We start from the raw sequence: 27,939 nt of genomic DNA on the forward strand, positions 1-27,939 counted from the left end.
GACATCTCTCCATCTCTGTCTCTAAGGAACGTTCTGTCTGTACTTCTTCCCAAACAGAATTGTCTGTTCTTTTGGCAGTCCACGGTGCTGTCAGTATCCTTTGCTGGCACCATCATTCATTCAAATGCATCATTTCTTCTTTGGTCTTCCTTATTCAGTGTCTGTGGGGGACCAGCCTCCCCACAGCTGAACGGGTCCAGGGGGCAGTTGTGTAATTGAGGGGTAAATTAAGGAGACCTCAGACAAGATAAAGCATGCAAGGGCTCACCTCTTCCATGTCCACCAGAACCAGAATGAAGGAGGAGTGTATTCTCTCACAGCTTTATATAATCTCAGGCATGCAAGCCATGAAAAGCACATACATAACAGGAAGGGGTTGTATTAGAGGCATGCACGTAACATGTTGGGGACAAGCTAGGGGTATGCAGGCAATAGAAAGGGTGGACTACTAGAGGCCTACATGTGACAGGAAGGTACATACATAACAAGATGGACAGATTCTAGAGTCAAGATGGCCAACTAACCTTGGCCATCTCTGAACTGACTTGACCTTGAGTTCCCCTGAACTCTTCTCCAGGGGAACAATCTGTGATCCTTATCAGAAGGGAGTGGGCCCTAGGTAGGGTGGGAAGGACAATAGAAGAGGGTTTGGTTGCTCTTTGAGCAGTTGACCTTCAAGCATATAGAGCAGCAACCATGTGCCTGCAAGTAGCACCTTACAATTAACATTATTATTATTACTACTTGGAGAATGTGACTGGAGCATAGAAAGCGAAGGTTCCCTACACAGGAGCCCCACCCTCCCAGACTCCTTAACTTAAGAGCGTAGAGGATCTGTCAGCATACACTCTCTGCCCAGTTCTGTTTCCCACAAAAGTCCAACTGTCACATGCATATGAGGTGATTGAAAATACTATGGGTGGGATCAGGCCCACCTTAGTCCTCAGAGCATCATCCTTGCTCTTCAACACATTGATGAGGTCTGGGGCCGCACATTCACCCAATGCAAAGTGTCCTTTGATCTCTTGACTGCTGCTTTCATGAGCATCCATGGGGGAGCCAACAACAGGAAGTTCTTAACAACATCAGTCTTTCCTTCATCTATCATGATGGTACCGATTGGACCACTTGTGAGGATTTGGGTTTTCTCGACACTGAGCTGTGATCCATACTGAGGCTGCAGCCCTTGATCTTCATCAGCAAGGGCTGCAAGTTAGGTATCAGTTCCACCCAACTGGTGCGAACCGGCTGACTCCCACCACAGGGTCTAAAGAAGAGGTCCAGCTCCATTATTATCCTGTGGACATTCAACTGTCCAATACCATTTGTTGGAAAGACCGTGCTTTCCACCACTGACTTGTCATGGCACACTTGTTGAAAATCAATTGACCATCTATGATTGGATTCATTTCTAGGCTTTCTGTTCTCTTCCATTGATCTTTAGGTCTAGCCTTCTCCCCGCACCATACTGCTTTAATTATTGTCACCTTGCAGTGAGTTTTAAAATCGGGAAGTTCAAATCCTTCCTCTTTTTTTTAAACAGTTATATTGGCATATAAGTCACAAATCATACAATTCAGTCATACTAAGAAGAGTTGTACAAGCATCACCACAATCGATTTCAGACCATGTTCTTTCTTCTTCTCATCTTTATTAACTCTTCATTTCCCCCGACCTCCCCTGCCACACCCCAGGGAACCATGAACCCAGTTACTGTCTCTAGAGAATAGGTTGACCTAACCTGGAGTTCTCTTCTTTTATCTCCTTCCTCCACAACCCTCTCACACTCATGAACTCTTACTAATTTATAAGCTACATTTATTTTCATATTTTACATCTGTTGTCTCCCTTCACCCACATTTCTGTTGTTCATCCCCCTGGGGCAGTGGAGGTGGGGAGTTGTATATCAATCATTGCTATTGGTTCTCCTTTCTCCCCCCAACTTCCCTGTACCCTCATGATATTGCTACTCTCATTATTGGTCCAGAGGGGTTTATCTGTCCTGGATTCTGTGTGTCAAGAGCTCTTATCTGTACCAGTGTACATGCTCTGGTCTAGCCAGATTTGTAAGATAGAACTAAGGTCATGATAGTGAGGGAGATAAAGTGTTAAAGAACTAGAGGAATGTGTGTTTCACCCGTGCTATACTGCACCCTGGCTGTCTCATCCCTTCCTTGAGACCCTTTTGTAAGGGGATGTCCAATTGTCTACAGATGGGCTTTGGGGCTCCACTCTGACCCTCTGCATTCCCATCTGAATGGGTGTTTGTTTTGGGTTTTCTAATGCCTGATACTGTATCCCATGATACTGGTGGTCACACGGGCTGGTGTGCTTCCTCCATGTGGGCTTTGTTGCTTCCAGCTAGATGGCTGCTTGTTTAACTTCAAGACTTTAAAATCCCAGACACTATATCTTGTAGTAGCCAAGTTCCATCAGCTTCTTCACCACGTTAAACTGTTGCACCCATTTTGTCTTCAGTGATCGTGTCAGGTGAATATCACAGAGTGCCAGGTTATTAGAATAAAGTGTTCTTGCGCTGAGGGATGACTTGAGTAGAGGCCCATTGTTCATCTGCTACCTTAATGCTTAGCCTATAAATATATGTACATAGACCTATATCCCTATTATTATGTATTAATATATTTACATATGTGCATGCCTATGTTTATATGTAACACATAACAGGTTGGTTTAAACCTCTATAAATGCCTTTTGCCTCCTACTTCTTTCTTTTATTTTCTCTTACTTTCCTCTTGTCCCATTATCATGGTCAACCTTCATTCAGCTCTCTGTACTTCCTCTGGGTTATATTACACTTGATCGAACCCCACCAGGCATTGAACCCCACCAGGCATTCTATGCCCTCGTCCTCATTAATTTTAGATCTCTTGATGTTCCCTTGTCTCTGAGTTTGTTGACATCCCCATTCTTTTCCCCCACCTCCGCCTTTCCCCTGTCACCCCGGAACCTTCAGTCCCATTGTCTTCTCTTCAGGATTGTTTACTCTGCCTATCTTATAAAGATAGACATATAAAAACAGAAGAAAAAGTATCCTATCAATCGTTCCAGGTCTGTCTGTCGACTCTTATGAATGTTTTCCAATTGGGTCTGATGCAGTGCCAAACACTGCCCACCCCCCATTGCACTCCCTTTGGGTTATGCCCTAGTGTGGGAGGGTCAGACCAGGCACAATTCCTGCACTGTCTCTGTTGCTGGCCCCATAGTGACAGTAAGTGTCAGTAAGGGGACCGTCCCCAAAGTTCTGTCTGTGCAATGGCTACTCTGAGCGGGAATGCCATCCTCGAAACGTGGGTAGGCCAGGATGCTGTCCACTTGCTCTTGCTCTCTCTTTCCCTCTTAGCTTGCTCTGCCACTCTCCCCGGGATGTATCTTCAGCGTTGTCCTCTGCAGTGCATTCTTCGGGGAGGGGGGGTTGATGTAGCTGGAATAGGGGCCTGCTGGCCTCACAGACCTCTCTATTAGTTTACTGCTTCATGCCAGTAACCTAGATTTCTTATACAAAACACCTACCCCCAAAAAACCCAACACCGTTATAAAGTAAAACAAAGAAAACTTCAACCCAAAAGAGTATGAATCATTCACCGTTGTTGTTCTTTCTCAAGATTGTTGTGGCTGTTTGCGGCTCTTTTGCCATTCCCTAGTAATTTTCCCATCGCCTTCTGACTCTTCAACACGGGCCTGCATTCCAATTGACTTGATAGTTCACTGCCTCCACGGGCCTGTGGGGCCTGAAAGGCTTTCCTTGACGGCCTGTTGGTACTGCAGTGAGCATCCCAGGGGTGAACCACTCGGGAGGAAGACTGACTCTCAAAGCAGATTTTGAGTTTTGCCCAAAGCATTCCATTCACATAGCTCTGTGAGTTCACAAACCCCGACTTCCTGGTACATTTGCTTCCTTTAAAATATGTATTTGAAAATCTTGATCTCGAGATAATTCCAAGGTGTGGTGTTGACACATTTGAGAACCACCTAGTTTATTCCTCCATCTCTGAGGTAAGAAAATGGAAGCCCGGGATTATGGGAGGTGTTGACTCAGCCAGCGACCTGCTTTAAGCTGAGGTGTTCCGTTTCACTGATATGCCACTAAAACAGTTTGAGATATTTGTTCAGAAATTACTAATGACTTTTGTTCCTCCAAGCTATCAGACAAAATTCTTAACTCAAACTTTGGGTCCCAAGGTTGTTCAATAGAGAATCCGTTTCATCAAAACGAGGCCATGCCTTTCAGAAGCTGCTGCGGTAGACACAGGTGATGCGCCGAGCGACTGGAGGCACGAGGCACAGTGACAAGATCTGGCTCTTCTTATTTTTTAAAAAAGGAAGAAAGGCTTGACAGGTTACTCCCAAAATATCGGTCATTGGAACCCTGTGGCGTGGCCGTGAGCTACCGTCAACTAGACAGCAGCTGGCAAGGTTAGGCGACTTGTCTACGAGAGCTGATAGCATCGCAGATGCTCTTATAGCAGATGCAGACGTGGTGAATCACCATGAGCAACCTGCTCGTGTCACACCGTAGTGGTGATGCAAACTGGTGCTCCGCATGGGGCTTGTTTTCTCTCGGCTCTGCTCCCACCTCTTCCGAATCCAGGGTGGACCTCCTCAGAGCGCAGTGCTTTGCTCTGCTCTCAAAACCCCTTTCTGCTCCTTGGTTGAAGCAGGAGGGATGGTGGGGAGCTCCTTTAGCCAACTTGCTTCCCGAGTTCTACCCCGTCACCTCTCTGCGCCCACCTCTCCGCTCCACACCTTGGACGAAACACCTGCTTGACTGTTGGCGCCTGCTCTTTCCTGCCCTCCTGTCGGTTCTGACTCATGTTACAACCGAAGGAAGTGCTGCCAGCCCTGAGCCAGCCTTACCATTCCTAGTTTCAGCCCATCCTCGCAGCCTCTCTGTGAATCCATCTGGGTTAGGTGGCTGGAGCGGAGCTACCTCGGCTCTTTGCTTCGCGTGCTGAAAGAAATCACGCCAGCACGTTTTGTAATCCAAGTGGGTTTTTAGGACAGAATGGAAAAGTTCCCGGTTTTACAGTCTCAAAAGGGGCCATGCTATTTCTGGAAAGCATGCCAAGCCACGCGGAAGCAGTGCTGGGGTTCACGGCGGGCACGAACAACCACGTGGAAAAGACCACCCACATGGGTGGAACTGGGGAATCCCTCGAGACTAAGGCCAAGAGCATGTGGGTCCTGAATAGGCCTGGAGCGGACTCTGAGAGGACACACAGGTGTGTGTGCGCCCCGCATGCTAGAGGCCCTCCTGACATCATGCCCTTGAGCGAGGTCGGAGCAAAAGAGACTGGGTGCAGGCCAAGAGGGGATGCCAAGAGAGTCCACAGGGCTGTGCCTCCTGGTCAGGGGAGGCATGGTTGAAGGAATTGGTCGACCACACTGGCTGAGTTAGGCCCACCTATGATGGACCTAAGGTGGGTGTGTCCAAGGTATTGGTTTTACCTGGGCATAAGAGGTTCTGTTCTGTGCATGCGCAGTTTGGGTCTTCCCATAGGTGTCTTATAAGGGGCCTGATTTCTTTCCAATCTCTCTATGGGGCGCTTTGCAGGCATGGGAGAGACAACCCCTGTCCCTCACTACCAAATATCTCCTTGGCAGTGTTCCTTTTTGCCTCTGACCTTCCATCTTACCAAGCATGATGTCCTTTCCGAGGATGGTCCCTCTTGATAACATGCCCGAAGTTTGTGAGACTAAGTCTCGCCATCCTGACTGCTGCCTCTGCTTCCTCCCGGGTGGATGTGTTCGTTATCCTGACATCCTGGTGCCTTCAATAGTCCTCACAGCACCAGACTGCACATGCACCAATTCTTCCTCAGTCGTCCAACTTCCCCATGCCTATGAGGCCACTAAGGAGCCCTGGTGGCATAGTGGATTGCATGTTGGACGGTTAACCACAAGGTTTGCAGTTCAAAACCACTAGCCACTCAATGGTAGAATTATGATGCGTTCTGGTCCCGTAAGTCCTGAAAGCCTCCGACCCACAGGGCAGTGTGCCCTCCCACAATAGGTCCCTGTCGGTTGGAGTGACTCGATGGTGTGGGGATGAGGCTGAAATGCCCAGGACTTGGGTCAGGTCACCTGAGCTATCAAAGGCACATCCTGGCCCTTTAAAACTTCAGAAGTCTTGTGCCGCCGATTTGCCCAGTGCTCAGACTGAGCATTGAGTGTGGAGCCAACAAGATGAATTCCTTGGCAGCACTGATGTCTTCCCCGTGTATCATGATGCTGTCTATTGGTCCGGTTGTGAGGACTGGGGTTTTCTTTACATCGAGTCGTAATCCATACAGAAGGCTCACTCCTTGACCTTCATCAGCAAGGGCTTCAGGTCCTCCTCACTGTTTGACTAGTGCTGCTGTAATTGATCCATTTATGAGGCACATCGGAAGGAAGCTGGTAGAACCTGTTTGAAGTGAAAGGGTTTGAATAAGAGGCGCTGGAAGAGACCTGAGATACAGGAAAGTGCTTTGGAGTAAGGGAAATAGCCGGATAGCTATCGCCTGGTCCTGGGAGCATATGCTAGCACACTTGAAAGAGCCCTCGTGGTGCTGTTAGGTCAGTGGTTCAAACCCACCACTCACTCCATGGGAGGAAGATGAGGCCATCTGTTTCTGATGGACCCCCTCAGTAACCCTCTCTAGGGTTGCTGTGGGTTTGAATCAACTGACTGGGATTGGGTTTTTTAGGGGGGGTTGGTGTTGGGGGATGCTTAGGCATCTCTTTGAAAGCAGAGTTTCATGAAATCATGTTCTAAAATACACCTGTTAAGACCTGGGGAATGCCTCTATATAAACCAGCCCCCAGGTCAGTATGCAAAATATCATCATGATACAAAACTCCAGTGACCGAATGCTTCTCAGGCTCCAAGCATCATTTTAGAGGTGGCCCCTGCGTCCAGCCCCCAGCACTGCTCCCTCCCCTGCAGCCACCATCCATCTACAGCTCACAGTCCCCTCACCACTACTCATGACACTGAGCAGTCTGGCCCACTTCCAAAAGGCATTCAGAGTGGATCCGGTCCAGATTAGCAGCCAGGAGGGGGTCTGCCCTGCCCCAACCCGCTCGGTTCCCCCATTTGCACAGAAATGATCACCCTGGCCCCAACACCCAAAAGTACTCCAATGGTGGCTGTCCCGCCTAAGGGGACGTGACTGCCTGACATGCCTGGGCCCCTCGCCAGCTTCTCACAGACTCAGAGGCCCCAAAGGGCAGCTCCAGATGTAGGGCAGTCACTAGCTGCCGCCCCACTTGTTCTGGGGCAAGTCTGCTGAGCATGTCTGCAGGTTAATGGCCTGAATCCTCCCATACTCCCCATACATCCACCCCACTGTCCCCCTAACCCCCACCCCCACGCAGCACTGGCCTTTCCTCTTTTGACTTCTTTAGCATCTGAGACTGGAGAGAGGGGGAGGGTTGGAGGAAGCAAGGACTTGAAGCTCAAAAACATCTAGTCCCTCACCTGGCCTTAAGGCGCCCTAAGTAGATATTGCCATAAATACGAAATTGTCATTTTGCCATAAATATGCAGTGTTCATACCTGAGGAATTATGTTTTTCAACAAACCCTGAACTAAGCATAAAAAAGCCAAGTAGATCCATATGAGCTAAAACTAAACCTAGACATGTCGTTTTTATTGTAAATATGTATGTAACCAGATGTTTGCCAACTCCGTGTTTGTCCAGGTGTATGCTTTCGTAGTATCAGTCACACCTACTATATGGTACTGTCCCCACCCCTCATCCCCACCGAGTTCCCCATCGCCATGGCTCACTGATCTCACTCGCTACTCACATGCTCTCTTTTACCCCTCCTCCCATCCAAGGAACCTCAACTACACTGTGTTCTAGGTGTCATTTGGTTTTTAAATTTTTAAAATCAAAAATTGCTTCCTTGTTAACTTACTCACTGCCATCGAGTCAATTCTGACTCCTAGCGGCAACCCTGCATAGGACAGGGTAGAGCTGCCCCTGTGGGCATCTGAGACTCTTTTTTTTTTTTCTTTTAGTAGTACTTTCTTTTTTTTTCTTTTTAATATTTTATTGGGGGCTCATACAACTCTTATCACAATCCATCCATCCATCCATTGTGTCAAGCACATTTTGCACATATTGCCATCATCATTCTCAAAGCATTTTCTTTCTACTTGAGCTCTTGGTATCAGCTCCTCATTTTTCCCCTGCCTCCCCCACCCTCCCTCCATCACGAACCCTTGATAATTTCTAAATTATTATTTTTTTCATGTCTTACACTGACCAATGTCTCTTTTCACCCACTTTCATGTTGTCCATCTCCCCTCTGACCTTCCCCTTCCCCTCCTGGTATCACTACTCTCAATATTGGTCCTGAGGGGTTTCTCTGTCCTGGATACTCTGTGTTTCCAGCTCTTCTCTGTACCCGTGTACATGCTCTGGTCTAGCCAGATTTGTAAGGTAGAGTTGGGGGTCATGATAGTGGAGGGGAGGAAGCATTAAAGAACTACAGCAAAGTTGTATTTTTCATCATTGCTACACTGCACCCTGACTGGCTCATCTCCTCCCTGTGACCCTTCTGTAGGGATGTCCAGTGCCTACAGATGGGCTTTGGGTCTCCACTCCACACTCCCCGTCATTCACAATGATATGATTTTGGGGGAGTAGAAAGCCATCTTTCCCTGCTGAATGGCTGGTGGTTTCACACTGTTGGCCTTGCAGTTTGCAGTCCAGCACGTAACCACTACTTCACTAGGGCCTCTTGTTGCCTCATTAGCAGTCTGCATGCGTATTGAATTTTTAGGAGAATTGCCCCCTTTTGCTTCTTTGGGAAATCACTAGCTTTCCAGTGACGAAAAACTGATCATTGTAGGGTGGTTTGTAGTAGCTGAATGAGGCATTCTTCCACCTGTGTTTACTTGTAAGTACCCTCTCGTTTATATCCACTGATGAGGAGAAGATGCCAACACCTACAAAGTGCTAACCATGTACCAGCCCTGGTTGAAGAGCAATACTCCCAGCAGTCCCATAAGCCGGTTATTGCCTATGTTCTTTCAGGGAAAAAGTCGGGGGTGGGGAGAGTACAGAACAGCTAACAACCTTTTTCTGGGTCTTTGCAGCTATGACATGGAAAAGAGATCCACATACAGGCCCAAGTCTTCAAATTCCCTGGTATCGACACTCCCGTTCATGACGTTTTATGACCATTGAGGGCCAGGCCATTGCTCTTCACTATCTTGGGAATTCTGGATTAAGTCGTGAGACTGATAGGCGAGCAGATGCTGTTGCTGGGCATCTTTCCAGGCCAGAGGGAAGGGGTGACTGAGGATTGTAGGGGACATACTGAAGTAAGAGGACCCATGTTGCCACATCCTGTGTGTGTCTTGATGGGCTGGGGACCCTCACTTGGTGCAGTCGCTGTCTTCCCTGCTCCCAAGCGTGGTTTTATACACAAACAAAGACAAAGGCCCGATGGAGGCGGCCTAGGAGATCTATGTGTATAACCTCAATCAGTCACTTATTAACCACAGGACTTTGACCAACTTACCTACCAGTTCCCTTGTACATAAAACACAAGGAGGAGGAGGTTCCAGATGGCCAAGAGAAATAACGTATTAGCCCCCTGAGAACCATTCCATGATAAATCTCTCTCATAATAACATGTGACTTGTCTTAAACTATGTGGGCTGTGTGGCCTTTAACACTTGTTTTTCCAAGAAAGTATGTGTTTAGTGGGAGAAAATATTTGTGGTTTTTTATTATACTTAACTGCATACATACTTAAGATGTCCCTTCTTAAGAATATTTCCTCTCATATGATTCCATTTAGGGTAATGATTAGTCCAGCTGAAAGATTTTCTTGCTTTTTGTCCAGACTGACAGGAACATTCTATGGCTAAGGTGGTATTTGAGGTCTGGTGCTGAAAATTTATAATCATGTTACTAGGATTATATACTGCCAGGACCATCCCTTAACTTTTAAAAATACTCAGTCATTCTCAAACTTGAGCAGTCTGCAAGGCAAATGACAGGGAGATGGTTAAACCAAGACACCAAACCAACATACAAGGGCCATGAGATCCCATTACCAGCTGCTGCATTTGTATGCAGCTATGACATGGTGGGTTACACATTGTCTGCTAAGCCAAGGTCTGTGGTTCGAAACCACTAACCACCCATTGGGGGAAAGATGAGTGAGGTTCTCTACTCCTGTAAAGATTGTCAGTCTTAGAACAAAAAATCGTATCATTATGAAGGAGGGTCATGCAGATTAGGGACCCAAAGCCCATCTGTAGGCAACTGGACATGCCCTTACAGAAGGATCTTGGGGAGGAGACAAGCCAGTCAGGGTGCAGTATAGCAACGATGAAACATACAACTTTCCTATAGTTCCTAAATGGTACCCCCCACACACACACACACACTATCATGACCCCAATTCTACCTTACAAATCTGGCTAGACCAGAGGATATACACTGGTACAGATAGGAACTGGAAACACAGGGAATCTAGGACAGATGATCCCTTCAGACCAGTGATGAGAGTGGTGATACAGGGAGGGTGGGGTAGAGAGGGGGAACTGATTACAAGGATCTACATATAACCTCCTCCCTAGGGGATGGACAACAAAAAAGTGGGTGAAGGGAGACATCAGACATGTCAGATATGACAGAAATAACAATAATTTATAAATTACCAAGGGTTAATGAGGGGGGAAGAGGAGCAGGGAGGGAGGGAATAAAATGAGGAGCTGATACCAAGGGCTCAAGTAGAAAGCAAATGTTTTGAGAATGATGATGGCAACAAATGTACAAATGTGCTTGATACATGGATGTATTATGGATTGTGATAAGAGTTGGAGAAGCCCCCAATAAAATGGTTTTTAAAAATATGGGGGGGGGGAGATTGACAGTCTTGGAAACCAGCCCCACATTGTCAGTTCTCCACCACCCTATAGGGTTGCTAGGAGTCAGGAACTTACTAATTTGATGGCAAGTACGTGTATGGTAGGTCCCTGGGTGGTTGTGTGAGTCCGGGTAGACTAGAGAAACAAAGCCATAGACACTCATGTGTATAAGAAAGATACTTATGTACAAGAACAGTCGAATATTGAGAAACATCCCAGCCCGGTGCAGATCAAGTCCATAAGTCCGATATTAGCCTGTATTAAAAAGTCCTCTTCAGACTCACAAAACACATGCAATGACGCTGAGTGCAAGAAGATCACAGGCCAGTGGGTGGGAAGTCTTATGGATCCGGTGGTGTTGTAAGCATCTCAGCTCTGGCAGGGGTCTCCACGTGGTTCCTCCAACTTCAGGGCTCTGACTGCATCAGGGTAGCTTCATGTGGCTTCTCATCAGAAATGTCTCACAGAGAGTGAACAGAGAGAGTGTGTGTATCTCGCCTCTAAGGAGGAAATACAGGAATTCACAGACTCCTCAGGGGAAGGCCATGCCCACACAGAGGCCTCATTGGCTATCACATGGTTGTCAGGCCACACTCTACCCCTTCATTCTTAATCCTCACATTGACAAACGATTATATAACCACCGCAGTGGTGTGGACAGGTATGGACAGGTTTGCACGTTCAGCTGCTAGCCCAAAAGTGGGAGGTTCAAGTCCACTCACAGGTGAGCAGGAAGCAAACGTGATGATCTGCTTCTGGAAAGAGCATGCAGCCCAGTTCTACCCTGACATACACGGGGCTGGTGTGAGAACAAGTATAAGGATCTTGGTGGCACTGTGGGGTAAGCATTGGCCTGCTAACTGCAAGGCCAGCAGTTCAAACCCACTACCACTCTGGAGGAGAAGCACGCAGCTGTCTGCTCTGTAAAGAGTTGGTCTGAGGAACCCTGTACAGGGTGCCCGAGTCAGAATGAGTGGAGTTGATGGTGGTCAGTTACTATGTGCAAAAACTCTTGGGTGTGGACAACACTAATATCTTGACTCTTCCTACATCTTAACTCTTCCTCTAAGTTAGATACCTCCTCTGCCAGGGAGGGCAGGGCCCTCGTTCCATTTTGTTTGATGGGTCCTGGGGCTGCTGTGGTCCCCAAATGCTCATTGTGTTTGCTGGGAAGTAGGGAGGGGGCCACGCCTGGCAAAGGGGGCCGTTGAAGGGCTAGGAGCTCCTGCACAGCGTGTCGTGTCATGTCGTGAAGAGGTTTAAGGAGCCCAGGGCTCTCACTTGGGACAGTGAGGCGGGAGATGAGGTTTTCGGAAAGCAGCCCATGCAGCTGTCTGGGTTTGTGAGGAGCTGAAGATGTAGAAGAGGAAACAGACTTGTTTTCTGCAGCTTAAGAGAGTGGTGTGTGAACTCTGGGTCCCCACTTAATCTCCTCCGCTCTTCGTTGCCTCAGTGACTAACCAGTGGGCGTCCCGGGGAAGCAGGCTGGCCTCTCCAGTCAGCTTCCTGTTTCAGAATGGAATGTTCTGACGCTGCATTTTCAACAAGAAATAGAATAGGACCTATACAAGTAATTGTATCTTAGCTATACTGGGTTATACTATTAAAGCGAATTTCAGTGTAACCCAATGTGTCTAAGATACTGTCCTTCAATAGGTGATCAATATAAAAAAATTATAGAGATAGTACACTTTTTTAAAATTATTAATCATTTCATTGGGAGTGCTTACAGATATGGTAACAATCCATAATTCATGAGATCAAGCAGAATTGTGCGATTGCTGCCACCGTGGATTTCAAACCTCTTTCTTCTTGAACTCCTTGGTATCAGCTCCTCTTTTTCTACTCCTTCTCCTAGCCACCACCGAAGAACCCTTATTATTTATTTTTTTTCTGTTTCTTACTTCATTCAGTGTATCTGTTGAGATACTGTATACATTTTTAATATGAAGTCTTTGAAATCCAGCCCCACACACACGCGCACTTTTTTTTTTTTTTAGTAATCCCAGCACATCTCCGTTGAACTTGCCACATTTCAAGTGCTCACTTGCCACCTTTGCCCTGTGACTACCATAGTAGGCCCTCTGGGAGATGGATTGACGTGGTGGCTGCAACAATGGGCTCAGGCAGAGGAACCCGGACCAGGCGGTGTGTCTGCTGGTTGTGCATGAGGCCGCTATGAGTGGGGACCAACTCAGAGGCGCCTAACAGCAACAATAACCACAACAGAGCAGCTTGTGCGTGCTCACCACGTGTCGGAACACCCGCTGAAGGCTTTCCACACCTTTTCACTTAACCCTCATCAGTCCTCTGAGAGAGTCCCCCTTTTTTTTTAAAGGTCTTATCAGGATTATATCGCTTCTGAAAGACCCATAGCTAGTATGCAACAGAAACCCAGGCGCAACCTTGGGTCTTGCTGATCCCAGGGCCCTTAATAAGTGGGTGCTCTGGAGGGTGAGGTAGTGGGCTATCAGGGACCGTGTGATTACATATATAGAGGGTCTCTGAGGTAGAGTTTCTTCAGTAATGAATTCCACAGCCCTGATGTGCCAAGCAAAATAGGCAACACGGGGGCAGTTTTTCCTTGAGTAAGTCCTGAACAAATAAACCTCCCGTCCTGGAAGGGCAAACTTGAGCAACTCCAGGCACTCCATCACTAGACAGCTCCGCTAAAGGATTTGAGCAAGTGTTTTGTGGAAGCGTGTATCCGGAACAGTTCCTAGAATATTCTTTCTGAGCAGCAGCAGTCACTGTGTTTACATTTTTAAAAATCATCCGACACGTTTATTTTTAACTCTGTTTCTGTCTAGTACATTGGTGATGTTGAGGAGGGAGTTGTATGGGGAGGAGACTGTGTGGCTCTCTGATCCACAGCTGCCTGAGCAGCCTGAGGTTTCCGTGGGCTGTGCTCTCACCTCCTGGCTGGACCTGCCCAGACTGCTATAAATCTCCAGCAGCCTGGGGCCACAGGCCCAGATGAATTTGTTCTCCACCGTCTAGAGGAAGCTAATTGTGATCATTCTCATCCAGCAAACTTAGCATAAATAGGAAATGACCAGAAAATGTGCACAGATGGTTTGTCAGATTTGGGGGGTTGGGTGGGAGGTCTGTTTTCAAAAATCATATGTTTGGCTTGAACTCGAGGGATAGCTTGGTGGGAGCAGCTGACCCTGCGCTGCGTAATGTGAAAAGCATTGTGTTTTCCCATCTTCAATCCATGCAAACATTTCCTGCTGCCCTGAGGGCAGAAGTGCATCCCCGGGGGAGCCGGTGATGACCTTCGGAGAACAGCTGTGAACAGTGAGGGGAGAGAAAGAAGAGAAACTTCAGCTGTGGATTATGTTTGTGCTCATGGTGCAGCCTTTTCTTGGAAGGGAAGCAATTGTCACCTTATGTAAACGTGAGAGCAAACTTCACCTCTGGCCTTGATGTTAAAGATCTTTTTTTTTAATTCAAATTATGGGTAATAGAAATTTTGCATACCAGAAAGAATGTTGCCAGCTCAGCTACTTCTTCATGCAAAACCCATCGACACTGAAGACATTCTTCATGATACAGCGATTCCCACTATCCTTTTCCAGAATATTCCACCAACACTGACAAGAGCTCAGGGGCCCTTAATCAAACAATCCGTCCCCCACTCCCACCCGTGCTCACCACTCATCACCTTTGCTTCTCTGTGCCTGTACTGCTCGCATGCCCATGGGGTCACCTAGCATTAGCCCCTGGCCGCTAGCTTAGACCCCTCAACAGGGCGCTTTCAAGTCCTTCCACGTGCGGCTGCCTAAATCTTTGAAAAGGATGTTCCTGATCCCTGTGTAGAATGAAGTGGCCATCTGCTGGGGTAGAGCGTGGATTTGAAAGAACATTTGATTTTAGTGCTTCTAGGAGGGTTTCTCAGTTCTTAGTTTCCTCAGGAGGATTTGTTCTAGTCGCTGCCATCTGAGAACAAGGCCCCAGTCCTAGTTGTTTGTCCTTCCCTTGGACCAGTCCCGTGGTCTCTGAACACCCCTCCTCCTACCTCTGAGTCGACCAGCAGTAGCCCAACCCCCCAACCCCCACCCCAAAGCCCACATGGGTCCCCATTGAGTGGACCAGCAGTAGCCCAACCCCCATCCTAGTCTCCCAACTGTTGCAAAGCTTTTTCGGGCCAGGAAAGGCAGCAGTGGTTCTGGCTCCTAAAAGCTTATCTACTGTGGATTTGGCTCAGAGGTCTACATGCCACTAAAGGCAGGGAAGGGGCTAAGCGAGCATCCCGGCAGCCTCTGGAGGAGCAGGCCCTTCCAGCAACACATAGCCCGCCTGCCTATTGAAAAGGCGTCCCTGTCTAAAACGAAGGAGAGAGGATTGAGATAAGCAACCCTCTGGCCTAGTTGTACCTTTGGTAATGGCCGTCTAATCCCACAGCCTCACACATGTAAAGTCCGATGATCAAGTGTTACCATGCTTTCAGAAGCCTTAAGACGGGCATGTTGAATTTCTGCAAGACTGTTTTCTTTTAAGGGACTGTCGTGGAAGCTTGTTTTCGTATATGTACGTGCAGATGTTTGTCGCTGCTGTCGGAAGGTCTGTCTGATTTGTTATTATTTTGTAAGGACTAAGAAGCTGATCATTGATGTGATCCGGAGCCAGCCAGGAAACACACTGACAGAAATCTTGGAGACACCAGCAACTTCACAGCAGGTAACAGCCTTTGAGAATAAAACATTGTCTGGTGGATGGATATAAGTTGGTCTTCTTAGTAAGTCTTCCTGTGCTGGAAGCGTATGGTTATTGCTAGCAGACTTGATCTGATGTGGTATGCAAGTAAAGAAGTGTGTCTGCTATTCTGGTCAACTGAGGCAAGGCCTTGATGCAAGCCATAAGGAGCACCCAGTGAAAATGGTGACGTAGAGAATGCAGCACCCAGTGTGTGCAGCCCATACAGACCCGGGAAAACCATCAGGGAGATGGATAGTTGTGAGTCTTCCAGAGCCTCGGAATGTTCATCCCAAGCTTCATATCGCACAGAGTGGCTGGGCTGATAAGTGGGTTAGGAGAGTGTTCTGGTTGACTGGATGTAGAAATATCCTCTCGTGCTGTTGCTGTTTGCTACAGAAGTGCCTCAGGCTTTAAGCTATCTGCCAAATGGCTCAGCAGTAAAGACCTGGAGGCCACTGGGCCAAGGCACCATTCTGGCGAGGGAAGGAACTGCAGCCTCATCACACGTTGGCATTCCATTGTTTGTGTTTAGGAATGTACCCTTCTGCAGTGCACTGGGGGCCCAGTCGAACAGCTGTCAGTGTTGGGCTGATAGTCACAAACAAGGTCAGCTGTCTGAGCCCGCCAGCTCCTCTGCAGGGTAGAAACAAGGCTTTCTGCTCCCTTCACAGTGGACAGTCTCAGAAACCCGAAGGCACAGTTCTACTCGGTGTCCTGTTGTGAGGCTCTGAGTCAGAATCAGCTCCATGGCAGGGAGTTTAGTTTTGGGTGAGTAGTTCTTTCTGAATGACATTTAATTGATCTCAGTTACTGATGGAGTACCAAGAATTGCTACTCTCTAAAAGACACCCAATGAAAGCTTCTGAGATGTAAGGCAAGATACGTTTTTCTGGGATCATTCTTAATTTAGCTGGTTGCCAAAAAATGATAAAACTTCAAGTTCTCCGGTATTTGTCCATTGTGATTTTGTTTTTAATAATGGGGGCAGGGTGTCATGCTAATTTACTGTGAGATTTTTATTCCTTCTTCTACTGAAGATTGCATTTTCTGCCCTTTCATGTGACACCAGACTGCTAGCAGGGTGCAGGTAGGTCTAACTCTGAACGGTGTAACTCAGCGGTGGAGGTGCTAGCAGGGTAGTTCCAACTCAGAAACTCCGTGTACAAGAGAATGAACCTCTGCCTGGTCCTGCGCCATCCCCGCAGTGGTTTCCGCCATTGTGTCGGTCCATCTCCTTGAGGGTCTCCCTCGAGTTTCGCTGGCCCTCTAGTTTACCAAGCACGATGTCCTCCAGGGTAAAGTCACCAAAGTACGTGAGACAAAGTCTCACCGTCCTTGCTTCTAAAGCGCATTCGGGCTGCACTTCCTCCGAGTCAGGTTTGTTTGTTCTTCTGGCAGACCAGGGGAGTTTCGGGAAACACTCCTTGCCACGACCACCATTCAGAGGCATCGGTTCTTCTGCAGTCTGCCCAGCTCTCACATGCAAATGAGAGAGATTGAAATCCTTCTGTGCTTCAGGCTCCTCAACTTCAAAATAATAACAACAGTAACCACAGGCAGGAGTAAATGAGTTAAGACATGGAAGTGGGTACAAAGGACCTGCCACATACTCGCTACTCGATCATGTTGGTAGCTGGCTGCCATACTGTTGTCCTGGTGGCCTGGTCAGCTGGCCCTGCGTCCATAATATGGTCCTTTTGTTATATGTCTAACCCCACTTTGTCTCAAGATAGTTATATCCTCCTCTATTGGGTTAGCCCATTGTTTGTTGTCCTTGTTAGTTGCTAACAAGTTAGCTCTAGCACAGACCATCCCTGCGTGCAGCAGAAGGAAGCACATCCACCCTGGTCCGGCGCCATTCTGACAGAGGTCCCTGTGCTTGCGCCCTTTGTGACAGCCACTGTGTCAAAAGAGGAAAATCCTCAAGGAGATGTGTTGACACAATGGCTGCAGTGAAATGCAGAGCTCACAAGTCTCTCAGTGTTTTCTTGAACACGTTATCCAGGTAGTGCCTATTGATTTGTTTGTTTTTTGTGTGTTTGAGAGTTTATTATGTGTCGGAATCTTCTGATTGCCTTCTGTGTTTGAGAATGGAGCCTTTCAGAAATAGATCTTTGATGGCTCCCTGTTAAGTTGGCTTGTGAATCTCCATGAATAAGGCTGAAGTGTGTCAGAATTTACTTGGATTCTGGACGTTCAGGGTTCATGTAGTCACATCTCACTGGTTAATCTAATTTGTGTTCCCTCAGCTGGACTCTCCAGGAATTCAAGTACCTCCATCCAAGGGAATTACAATGTGACCCCCGTAGCAGTAAAATCATCATTCAGAATTTCACCCAAATTAGACGGGCCTTTATTGCTTCGTTTATTTTTTTTAAGGCATAATTCCTTCCCATGGACTTACTTAAAAATCCGTCAAGAGCATATGTTGATTCTGGTCTTTTGAGTTTAGTCTTGAAAACGTCTTTCATTTTGATATTAACTTGCCATGTGCAGCTTCTGAAGAGATGACCTTAGGGGATCAGAGAGAAATTAACTTCCTGATTCTCCCCTTTCAGGAACTAAATCACTCCAAAGACATGTTGAGCCGCGCCATTAAGGATTCCAGAACTCCTGAAGAAATGAAGCATAGCCAGTCCATGCTTGAAGATGCCCAACTGCCTCTTGAGCAGAAGAAGAGGAAAATCCAGAGGAATCTCCGGACACTGGAACAGACTGGACACGTGTCATCCAAGAATAAATACCAGGACATTCTCAACGAGATCGCCAAGGTTGTTGGAACCGTGTTCTCTCTTGTTCACTGGGCACATGCACTGATCATGGGTCCCATGCTGGAGCGTGAGGTGACCCGAGGGACCCATAGACATATCCACCATGGTCCCTCCCCGCTACAATGTTACAGTTGTTTCATGGCAGGATTTGTTTGTTTGCTTGTTTTGAATTTAAAAACCGTTGATGACTTCCTAGAGCATAATTTCAGATCCTCCAAGTCACTGGGAGAATTGAAGCACTTCAGAATATAGGCTCAGCCAATATCATTGACAAGTTGACAGCACACCTTTCAGCAGCATCTGCTCACCTTTGAAAATGACGCTTTATTTTATTTTAGCTATTTGGCGGGGGAGTGGTGGTGGTGAGCGCGACACTTGAAAAGCATTCTCTCCTCTGTTGTTAGATGGCCTGTAGCCCATGTGTCCTTTGGACCTGCCGCTGAGGCGGGCCCTGAGTCCCTGAACATCTGTCTCTGAGCAGTTGAGCATACATGCAGCTCAGACCTAGAGGCCTGATCCTGCTTTTGCATCCCATATTTGTCACACTTGAGAAGCTTCTGAGAAAAAGATCTCAAATTAGTGCAAAGACAAAGGAAGCAGCAGAGGAAGTGGCTGTGCTCAGGGTGTCAAAGATAAGCAAGTGTGCCTTTGGGGTCCAAAGGCTTATTTTGTTTTACTCAAATATACACAATATGATGAGTCAGAAGTTAAAGAAAAAGTGAAAAGAAGGGAGCTATACTCCGGTTCCTTCTTCCAAGGAATTCTTCGGTCAGTTCTGGGACTGGGCTTGCTCTACTTACTCCAGAGACATTCTGAGGAAATGCCATTTCTTTTTATAACTTCAGCTGGGAAGCCATTCTTTTGCCTTGAAAATGATGCCCTGGCCCTCTCTATCAGCACTGAGATAAAGTAGATGACTGCAAGTTCAAACTTAGCACAGCACGTAGAAGTTGCAGGCAGTTTAAGCAGCTCTGGAGTCTGAGAACTGGGTTAACATCCAAGTAAGTTTTCACTGTTGAATCTTTTCAGTCAGTCTCAGGAGACAACTGTTGGCTTTGGCAAAACTCTGGAGAAATATTTGCACCTCTAAAAGTTTGGGGGGTTGCTGTTTCATGTATTCTGAAGCAACACAACATTTCTTTTTCTCTCTTGAAACCCATTCTTCCCAATGGAATGCTCAAAGCATTTGGCAGAAATTGCATGTCTTCTGGTAGGTTTTCTGGTGCTCCTCTATAAACACTACCTTTCCTTTAAAAAATTGTAAGCTTATTCTAAGATTACTTCTTCTCCATCAAGAAAACGGAAAACAGCCTTTAGCAAGTCTCTCATAATGAAATAGAAACACTTTCCAGTTGTGAAGAAACTACAGGAGCGTTATAGGTGCTTGGAGGTTTATAGGTGCTGTGACGGGAGCGTTATAGGTGCTGTGACGGGAGCGTTATAGGTGCTTGGAGCGTTATAGGTGCTGTGACGGGAGCGTTATAGGTGCTGTGATGGGAGTGTTATAGGTGCTTGGAGCGTTATAGGTGCTGTGATGGGAGCGTTATAGGTGCTTGGAGCGTTATAGGTGCTGTGACAGGAGCGTTATTGGTGCTGTGACAGGAGCGTTATAGGTGCTTGGAGCGTTATAGGTGCTTGGAGCGTTATAGGTGCTGTGACGGGAGCGTTATAGGTGCTGTGACAGGAGCATTATAGGTGCTTGGAGCGTTATAGGTGCTGTGACGGGAGCGTTATAGGTGCTGTGACAGGAGCATTATAGGTGCTTGGAGCGTTATAGGTGCTGTGATGGGAGCGTTATAGGTGCTTGGAGGTTACAAGTGAAGTGACTGATGAGCCCCTAGCTAACAGTCACAGATGGGTACTCGCTCCTGTGAGCCCTTGTGCCGCAAATAGTCAATATGAGGAAGAAATGGTCTGCTTGACTCTGTTACTTGTTGTTTCAGGATATTCGGAATCAAAGAATCTACCGCAAGCTTCGAAAAGCTGAATTGTCAAAACTTCAGCAGACCTTGAGAGCGCTTAACGAGAAGTCATCCTTTTTTGCAGAACAAATTAATTATTATGACACCTACATAAAGACCTGCTTAGACAACCTAAACAGAAAGTAAGTTAAAAGAGTGTTGTGTTTGCCTGTCACAGACTGTCAGTTCTCCTGTCATCCTAGGTGGGTGGGTTGCGTTGGGTTGGGGTCGTAAGCAAACTTGAAGCCCATTGATCTGACCTGCGGACTCAGGAGCCAGGCATGCATTGTGATTACCCATGGCCAGGGAGGTGACTTCCCCACACAGCTATGTTTTTAGGCAAGGACTCACACCTGGGAAAGCATTTCAGTTATGGTCCTTTTTGTCCAGGGTGGGAACCCTGGTGGTGTAGTGGTGATGCCTTGAGCTGCCATCCACCAGGGCCACAGTCCCAACCTACCGGCTATTTCCAGGGAGAAGGACCGCGCTTTCTCCTCCCATCGACAGTTCTCGGAAGCCTACCGGTGTTGTCATGCGTCAGCAGTGACTTGATGGCAGTGAGGTTTTGGAAGTATACACTTGAAATGGTTAAAAGAGCAAATCTTGTTGTATAGGCCTATTACAATAAATATATATATATAAATCATTATTGATACAAAAGGCAAAATCTGGCATCTAAATTATAAAGTTCTTTATTTTTTAATTACAAAAGTTCATGCGCTAGTTTGATGAGTGTTCTTCTAATTTTCACCAGACGAGTCAATAGCTAATCAAATTTTAATAGCCTATTTAAATATTTAATACAGCATTTTCAAATAACCTTTGTAGTCAATTGGGCATTAGAAATTGATGTTGTAATGAAAAAAAATCTATTTGAATCTATCACAGAAGATTTAGGGATGTGAAATGATCAAATGTAAACTTTGTATCCTTAGGGCCCACTTGCTTCATTGAATTTGCCTTCATTCCCATGGGGCCTATAATTTACCTTTACCCTTTAGACTAGAGGTTCTTAACCTGTGGGTCACAACCCCTTTTGGGGGGTCAAACGATCCTTTCACAGGGGTCGCCTAAGACCATCGGAAAACACGTATTTCCAATGGTCTTGGGAACCGAGACACCACTCCTCTAACCGTCTCCAGGCGGGTCCGCCCACACGCAGATACACCCAGATACGAGTGTCAGACGTGAAGACTGTTACCCAGGCTACACCATGCTCCTAGACAAATTTCATTTATTTGTCATTAGCAATAAACAGTCCACAATACATAGCTACGTATTATTTTGTGATCAATCACGATGCTTTCCTTATGTTCAATCTGTAACAATGAAAACACATCCTGCATATCAGATATTTACATGACAATTCATCACAGTAGCAAAACGACAGTGATGAAGTAGCAATGAAAGTAATGTCATGGTTGGGGGTGCCCACCACACGAGGAGCTGTCTGAAAGGGCTGCGGCAGGAGGAAGGCTGGGTGCCGCTGCCATAGACGAATGCCCCGTGGCTGCAACAAGGGGCTCCCACAGCTGCAATTGGGAGGCGGGCAGCGTTTCATTGTGCTCAGGGTCTCTGTGGGTCCAAATTGTCTCTGCAGCACCTAACAACCACAACAAGAGACAGAGGTGGGGGTGGGGGGAGTGGGAAAGCTAACTTTCTATAAAAATAAGTAGGCTAGTGGGGTTTTCATGACTTCTGACAGCCTTGCTGGGGCTTTTTGCATGAATGCTGAAGTTAGGCGACCTAGATTTGGGTTCTGGTTCTTGCTCTTCTATGTGCGTGATCTGGAACCCGCTCTAATGTCTCACCTTTAGGAGGGTTTGAGGTCCTGGCCTCACCAGGATACTTTTTGGGAGCTTAAAAAAATACACTGGAGGGGGAGTCGCGTATTCACATGTCTGCTTGAGGTGGAGTTTTGTCGGGTGTCGAGTCGAAGGTGACTTGCAGCTGGACACTGGGGACAGAGTGGAACTTCCGCTTGGGGTTTCCCAGGCTGGGCTCTTGAAAGAAGCAGATTCCCATGGCTTCATTCCAAGGAGCCGCTGGGTGGTTTTGACCCACCGGTCAGCCACAACCACTTGCTGACAGGAGCTTCTAACAATAGAAACCGAGTTTGCGCTGTACAGTGCACAGTGGAAATATTATTTTCCTTAAAAATTCTTGGTATGGAGTTCTTATTTCAGTCACCTAGAATATAACTTTTCCCTAAATAGTTCAATCACTAAAAAACCAAACTAACTGACACGGAGTCCATTTCAATTCATCGTGATCCTATAGAGCAGAGTCGAACTGCCCCTGTGGCCTAACACTTAACCCATTGTACAAGCTCCTTTTGCTGGTGGTGGTGCTGCTGCTGCTGAGTCGGTTCCCACTCATATGGGCCCTGTGGACGATGGAACAAGACCCCACCCGGTCCTGGGTCCCCCTCACAGTTGTTATGTTTGAGCCCATTGTCGCAGCCACTGTGTTAAAACCCATGTCACTGAGGGGCCTCCTCTTTTTTGCTACCCCTCCACTTTACCAAGCACGATGTCCTTCTCCAGGGATGGTCTCTCCTGACAACATGTCCAAAGGACGTGAGATGCATCTTGCCATCCTTGCCTCTTAGAACCGTTCTGGCTGTCCTCCATCCAAGACAGATGTTTGTTCTTTGGGCAGTCCACAGTACTTTCGATATTCTCCACCGATCCCCTCATTCAAATGCATCGATTTTTCTTTGGTCTTCTCTCTTCAATGCATACGAGGTTCCTTTCGGTGTGGTTTTATTGCATGGGGAGCTTTTTCAGCTGAACCCAACCTCCAGTGCCCTCCAATCAAGCCTGGCTCCTAGCCAGCCTCTGTAGGACAGGAGAACCGACCCGTGGGATCTCCAAGTCTCTAGTCTACACCGGAGTGGACGGCATCACGTGTCTTTATTGCAGCGAGCAGCTAGCAGGGCCACACCGCCAACCTTTATGTGGGCAACTGCACTCATTTGAATGACATCACTGGGGCTCCTTAAATTGTCGCCTCGCCTCCGCAAAGATCAAGTTGTACATCCTGTGCAGTGGGGCCCTCCGACAGTGTCGCACACCCTGGGCGTGGCTGGGTGGCATTGCCAATGACCAACGGTTTGTTCTTGTGTTCTCAGGAATACTCGGCGATCGATTAAGCTCGATGGAAAAGGAGAAGCCAAAGGGCCGAAGCGTGCGAAGCTGGTGAAGTACACCGCAGCCAGGCTGCAGGAGAAGGGGGTCCTGCTGAGCATAGACGAGGTCCAGACCAGCCAGTGAGTGAGGCCTGCCACCCCAGGCTCGGCTGGGGACACCTTCCCAGGGCTCTGCAGGGCCCAAATCACACGGCTGAGTTTCCTGTGGCGTATCCTCCATCACAGTGCCTGGTCGAGGGGGCTGCGAAGAGCCTCGGGGGACCTGCCATGATTGCTTCACTCCATCAGCCACCCCGTGTGCCAGCAGTGGTGGGGTGGACTGGTCGCACGCCGGGTTCTGGTCCTGTGTGCTTGGCTGGGGGTGCCTCCCCGGGCCCCGGCAGTACGAGTGAAAGGCTCTCTCTCAGATGGGGGTAGAGGAGCATTAGCTCCGATTGCAAAGCAAGGCCCTCTGCTTGGGAAAGTGCAGGCTTCATGGGCCAGACCTGGTACAGAGCTGCTTCCCACAGCGCGGTCAGCAGGTGTGCTCTGGGCCAGAAGCGAAAGCCAGTCCTGCGCCATGGCCCCAGACCGAGGACCAAGGGGTTCACTCGCCATGGGGAAGGCATCGTGAGCCCTTTTCTGGGTGGTCCTCTCATCCTTTGTCTGCAGTGAAGCCAGATTCCCTGGCCTGTCCCTCTCTCGGCACGGCCTTCATTCATGTCTTGCTTTCTGTTTTCCCCCCGAAACCTCTTCCTCCGCCCCCCTCTCGTTTCCTTGTGCTTTAGATGAAAGTGTCAGGCGTGTCTCCACTACACCAACTTAGGAGCAGCACTGTCTCTTCACGGTTTCACATCAGCAGTGAGGAATTGGGGACCATAGCTGACCTCCCGATTGCCCCAAGGCTGGGATCGGTCATGCCTCCATCTTCCTTGGCCCGATTCTGACACGAACCATTCCTCCCACGGCACTCTATTTCTCTGCAGCCGGCACCACACGACACTCCCAGAACAGGGCTCACGCTAAAGGGTGTTTAGGAGGGACGGTAACGGGTGACCACCAGTGAGGATCAGCAAACAGTAAGGGTATAGTTGTTGGTCCAGCAACGCCGCTGCTCAGCCAGCAGCCACGTCCCTCTCAGCTCCTCTGCCCCTTGGCCACATGGTCCCTAGGCTTCTACCTCTGTGGGCCAGGAAGCACACCTGTCGCTCTGCCTCGCAGCCCTGCAGTCTTTTCGCCGTTCCTCTGGCTTGGTCCCATGGCACAGTACAGTCTCCTGCCTCCACGGCCATCTCAGACAAAGAACTTGAATGCGCTCTGCCTCCGCTGTCCCGGGCTTCCTCTCGCTGCCCGCTGCTGAAAGGCTGTGCCGCACAGAGGAACGGCTTGGATGGCAGAGTGGTGTTCGTTTTTAACTGACCCCCCAAGGAAATGAAGGGTGCGGGTTGATTGATCGACCTCTACTGCGGTCCAGACTTAATCCTTCCTTAGAAGAGAAGTCCTCCAGAAGAGGACCATGGCCGCAGGCAGAGTCCAGAATTCTATCACGTCAGGAAGGACGGCTAGAAGGCCTGCAGCAAGTGGCTGCAGCGCACATGTCTACGAAAGTCACCTGAACTAATCAACCGGCCCGGAACAATTGAGTTGATCTTGGATTCCCAGCTGCCCCGTGTGACAGTGGACTCTTCTCTTTATAGCCAGGTCGTTCTCCCAGTGAGCTGCTGAGTGGATGGGAGCCTCTCTCTTCACAGCTAAGCATGTCCCATTGCCCCACCCGCCAGGGCCCTCTCTGTGAGCAGGAGTGTTCTGTATAGTGTGCCCCCCGGGAAGAGAAGGGCCCGGCATCTGGTCACTGTTGGTAATGAAGTGCCCACTGCAGAGCTGGCTGAGCTGCAGCCCTCACCACCTAACCTAGCGTGTGTGGGAAGGGGAAGTGAAGCTTGCCTGTAGCTTCTTAGAATGTTCCCAGAGACCTTGGCTAAGGCATGGTAACTCGGGGTTCTGTTGGATTTGGTTCCAGTCTTGGCCTGTATGTCCAAGGTCATGTGTGTGACGGTGCCTCTCTCCATCAGGTTCAAGAATGTCACATTTGATATCATGTCCACTGAAGATGTGGGCATCTTCGACGTCGGAGCAAAGTTCCTGGGTGTGGAGATGGACAAGGTGCAGCTCAATATTCAGGTGAGCCAGGGCGTCTACACACGGCATGGGGGAGAGTGGGGGAGCAGATCCGCTGGCCCCCCGGCTTCCTTCTTCATGACAACAAGGAAATGGAACACAGAGGCTGTGCACGCCTTATTTGTCAAGGCTCTTTTTTTTTTAAATGCTCATGAGATGTTTCTGAACTGTATTTTATTATAACTTTAAAAGACTTAAAAAACACAAATTTTGAACCCAGGCAGCTCAGTTTTACTAAGCCTCCTTTCCATTTGATTTCATTTATTTTACAACCATTGATCATTTCCATTGTAAAGCTGATGCAGAAGAGTCATAGGTAAGTCCTTGGGGTTACTGAATTGAGTCTGAAAGACCCCCCCCCCTTGATTAGGACCTTGCCTCTCGGTTCTGAGTTTTCCCAGGATTGGGGTGTCCTTGGTTTCCCATTGTTTGAGTCAGAATGGGTCAGACCTCACGGCGTTAAAATGCAGGTGCACTCAGAATGGAAGCCATTGTTCAACACAGGTGTCTGTGACTAGAGAGATGCTGTAATATAAGTTAGTTCTGCTTCCTCCTGCGAGGGAGCCAGATATCCTGGAACGGAAACTGAAAACCCCCGTTGACATGCACCCTCACACACACAAGGGAAGGGAGCACACCAGATGTTGAAGCCCATCCGCCCCGGCTCCTCCGAGCTGTAGCCTGGGCCCCTCTGGAGGAGAGCTGAGTCCTTCTCTGTTGACAGAGCAGATTTCAAGGGGAGGCAACACCTCTGGGCCTGGGCCTCCGCAGCAGTGCTGGTCAGAGGACAACTCGCCTGTGCGGCTCAGCTCTGCGCTCGCTGGAGTCCTGAAGAGACAGGGAGTTGTAAAAGGGGGTGCAGGTACCGCCATCGCAGACACCCAGCATCATCCGTGAGGTCGGCTCTGTCAGCCCGACGTGCACGCAAGAAAGCAGGACTTCCGAGAGATTTTCTGGTTTGCAAAGTCCTGAAATAACAGCGGCAGCACACGCCGAACTCTGGCCTTCCAACCACAGAGAATTTACACTTTCTTTCCTCCCTGGCTTGGAGGCCCCCACCCCCACCCCTGCCTTAATGATTTCTTTTCTCAACCTAACATAGAAGGGAGCTTCGAAAGTTCTCTCCCATGAACTTTGTCCAAGAGACTTTGACCCACAAATGTTGCAGAAGAAAACTGAGGTCGCGCTCCGCTGTAACAGATGACAGCGTTCCTGACTCAAGGGCGTCCCTGTGCAGCTCCCGCCCTGGAAGCACCTCTGAATAAGGCCGGGGGGTCACTGAGTATGGAGGAGTTGTGGTGTCGAGGGGGTTACACTCGGCTGCTAACCCGAAGGTCCGTGATTTGAACTCTCCCAGTGACTCCGTGGGAGAAAGGCCCGGGTGATCCGGCCCGTGAGGGTCGCAGGGCAGGACACCCCGGGAGGCAGTTCCCCCAGGAGTCGGTATCCACCGAGGCAGCCGCAGGTCCTTGAGGAAGTGAAGGCAGAAGCGGGCGAGAGCCGAGGTTTTACTCAAAGAGTCCCTCCAACGTGTGCAGGTGATCTCGCATCCGATAGACATTACACGGCATCATGAGGAACCAAGCAGTTTCCAAAGCTAGGGAAAAGAAACCAAGACCTGCATTCAGCCAGGCCACTGTGTGTGTGGGGAAGGCGGCCTGTCCTGGGCGCTTGGGAAATGTTGCTGCTGAGCCTCACGCCCATGGCTGTTGCGACCCAGATACTGGTTGATTGACGGGTTGATTTTTTAAGAGCTGAAGTGAGGGTTATTGAATGAGGTGTGCTCACCTGATGCTCTTTGTTATCTCTGGACTTTTATGGGGAAACCCGAGTCCCTCGCCCCGCAATCTTGCTATCAAAGGATCATGTCGTCTTGGGATATGAGCATCCACTTAGGGGAAATGTCTGACCCTTCAAGAAATTTTTAAAATTTTAACAGTTTTCTCCGTTTCTCTGCCACCCCAAGTGCGGTGGTGCTCCGACTTCACCATGTCGTCTCATAAGACTTTCAGGATCAAGAGATTCCTGGCCAAGAAACAGAAGCAGAATCGGCCCATTCCCCAATGGATTCGAATGAAAACCGGTAATAAAATCAGGTACAACTCCAAGAGAAGACATTGGAGAAGAACCAAGCTGGGGCTGTAAGGAGCCCCCTGAAGGGTGGCACGCATGGCTGCATTTTCCCAGGCTCAAATTTTGTCCCCATCTGATGACTTGAACTTCTATTGGCAAATAATCTGGTTTATTCCTTGGTTTTTTGCTTCCTAATCAAGTTTAACAATAAATGATGTAAGGCTGTTG

The 27,939-nt window shown here is 48.3% G+C and overlaps 1 protein-coding gene across 1 annotated transcript in view; it reads left to right on the forward strand.

Annotated features, from left to right (window-relative positions):
- The window catches only part of IQGAP2 (IQ motif containing GTPase activating protein 2), a 326,459-nt gene that overhangs the window by 295,786 nt on the left and 2,734 nt on the right, over positions 1-27,939 (forward strand). Inside the window, exons 31-35 of the mRNA XM_075541193.1 lie at positions 15,493-15,580; positions 18,157-18,369; positions 20,313-20,473; positions 23,464-23,601; positions 25,533-25,641. Of these exons, the coding sequence (XP_075397308.1) occupies positions 15,493-15,580; positions 18,157-18,369; positions 20,313-20,473; positions 23,464-23,601; positions 25,533-25,641 (709 nt within the window). The remainder of the gene's footprint in view (positions 1-15,492; positions 15,581-18,156; positions 18,370-20,312; positions 20,474-23,463; positions 23,602-25,532; positions 25,642-27,939) is intronic.

The sequence above is a fragment of the Tenrec ecaudatus genome, chromosome 2 (genome assembly GCF_050624435.1).
Source record: "Tenrec ecaudatus isolate mTenEca1 chromosome 2, mTenEca1.hap1, whole genome shotgun sequence".
Classification (NCBI taxonomy): domain Eukaryota; kingdom Metazoa; phylum Chordata; class Mammalia; order Afrosoricida; family Tenrecidae; genus Tenrec; species Tenrec ecaudatus.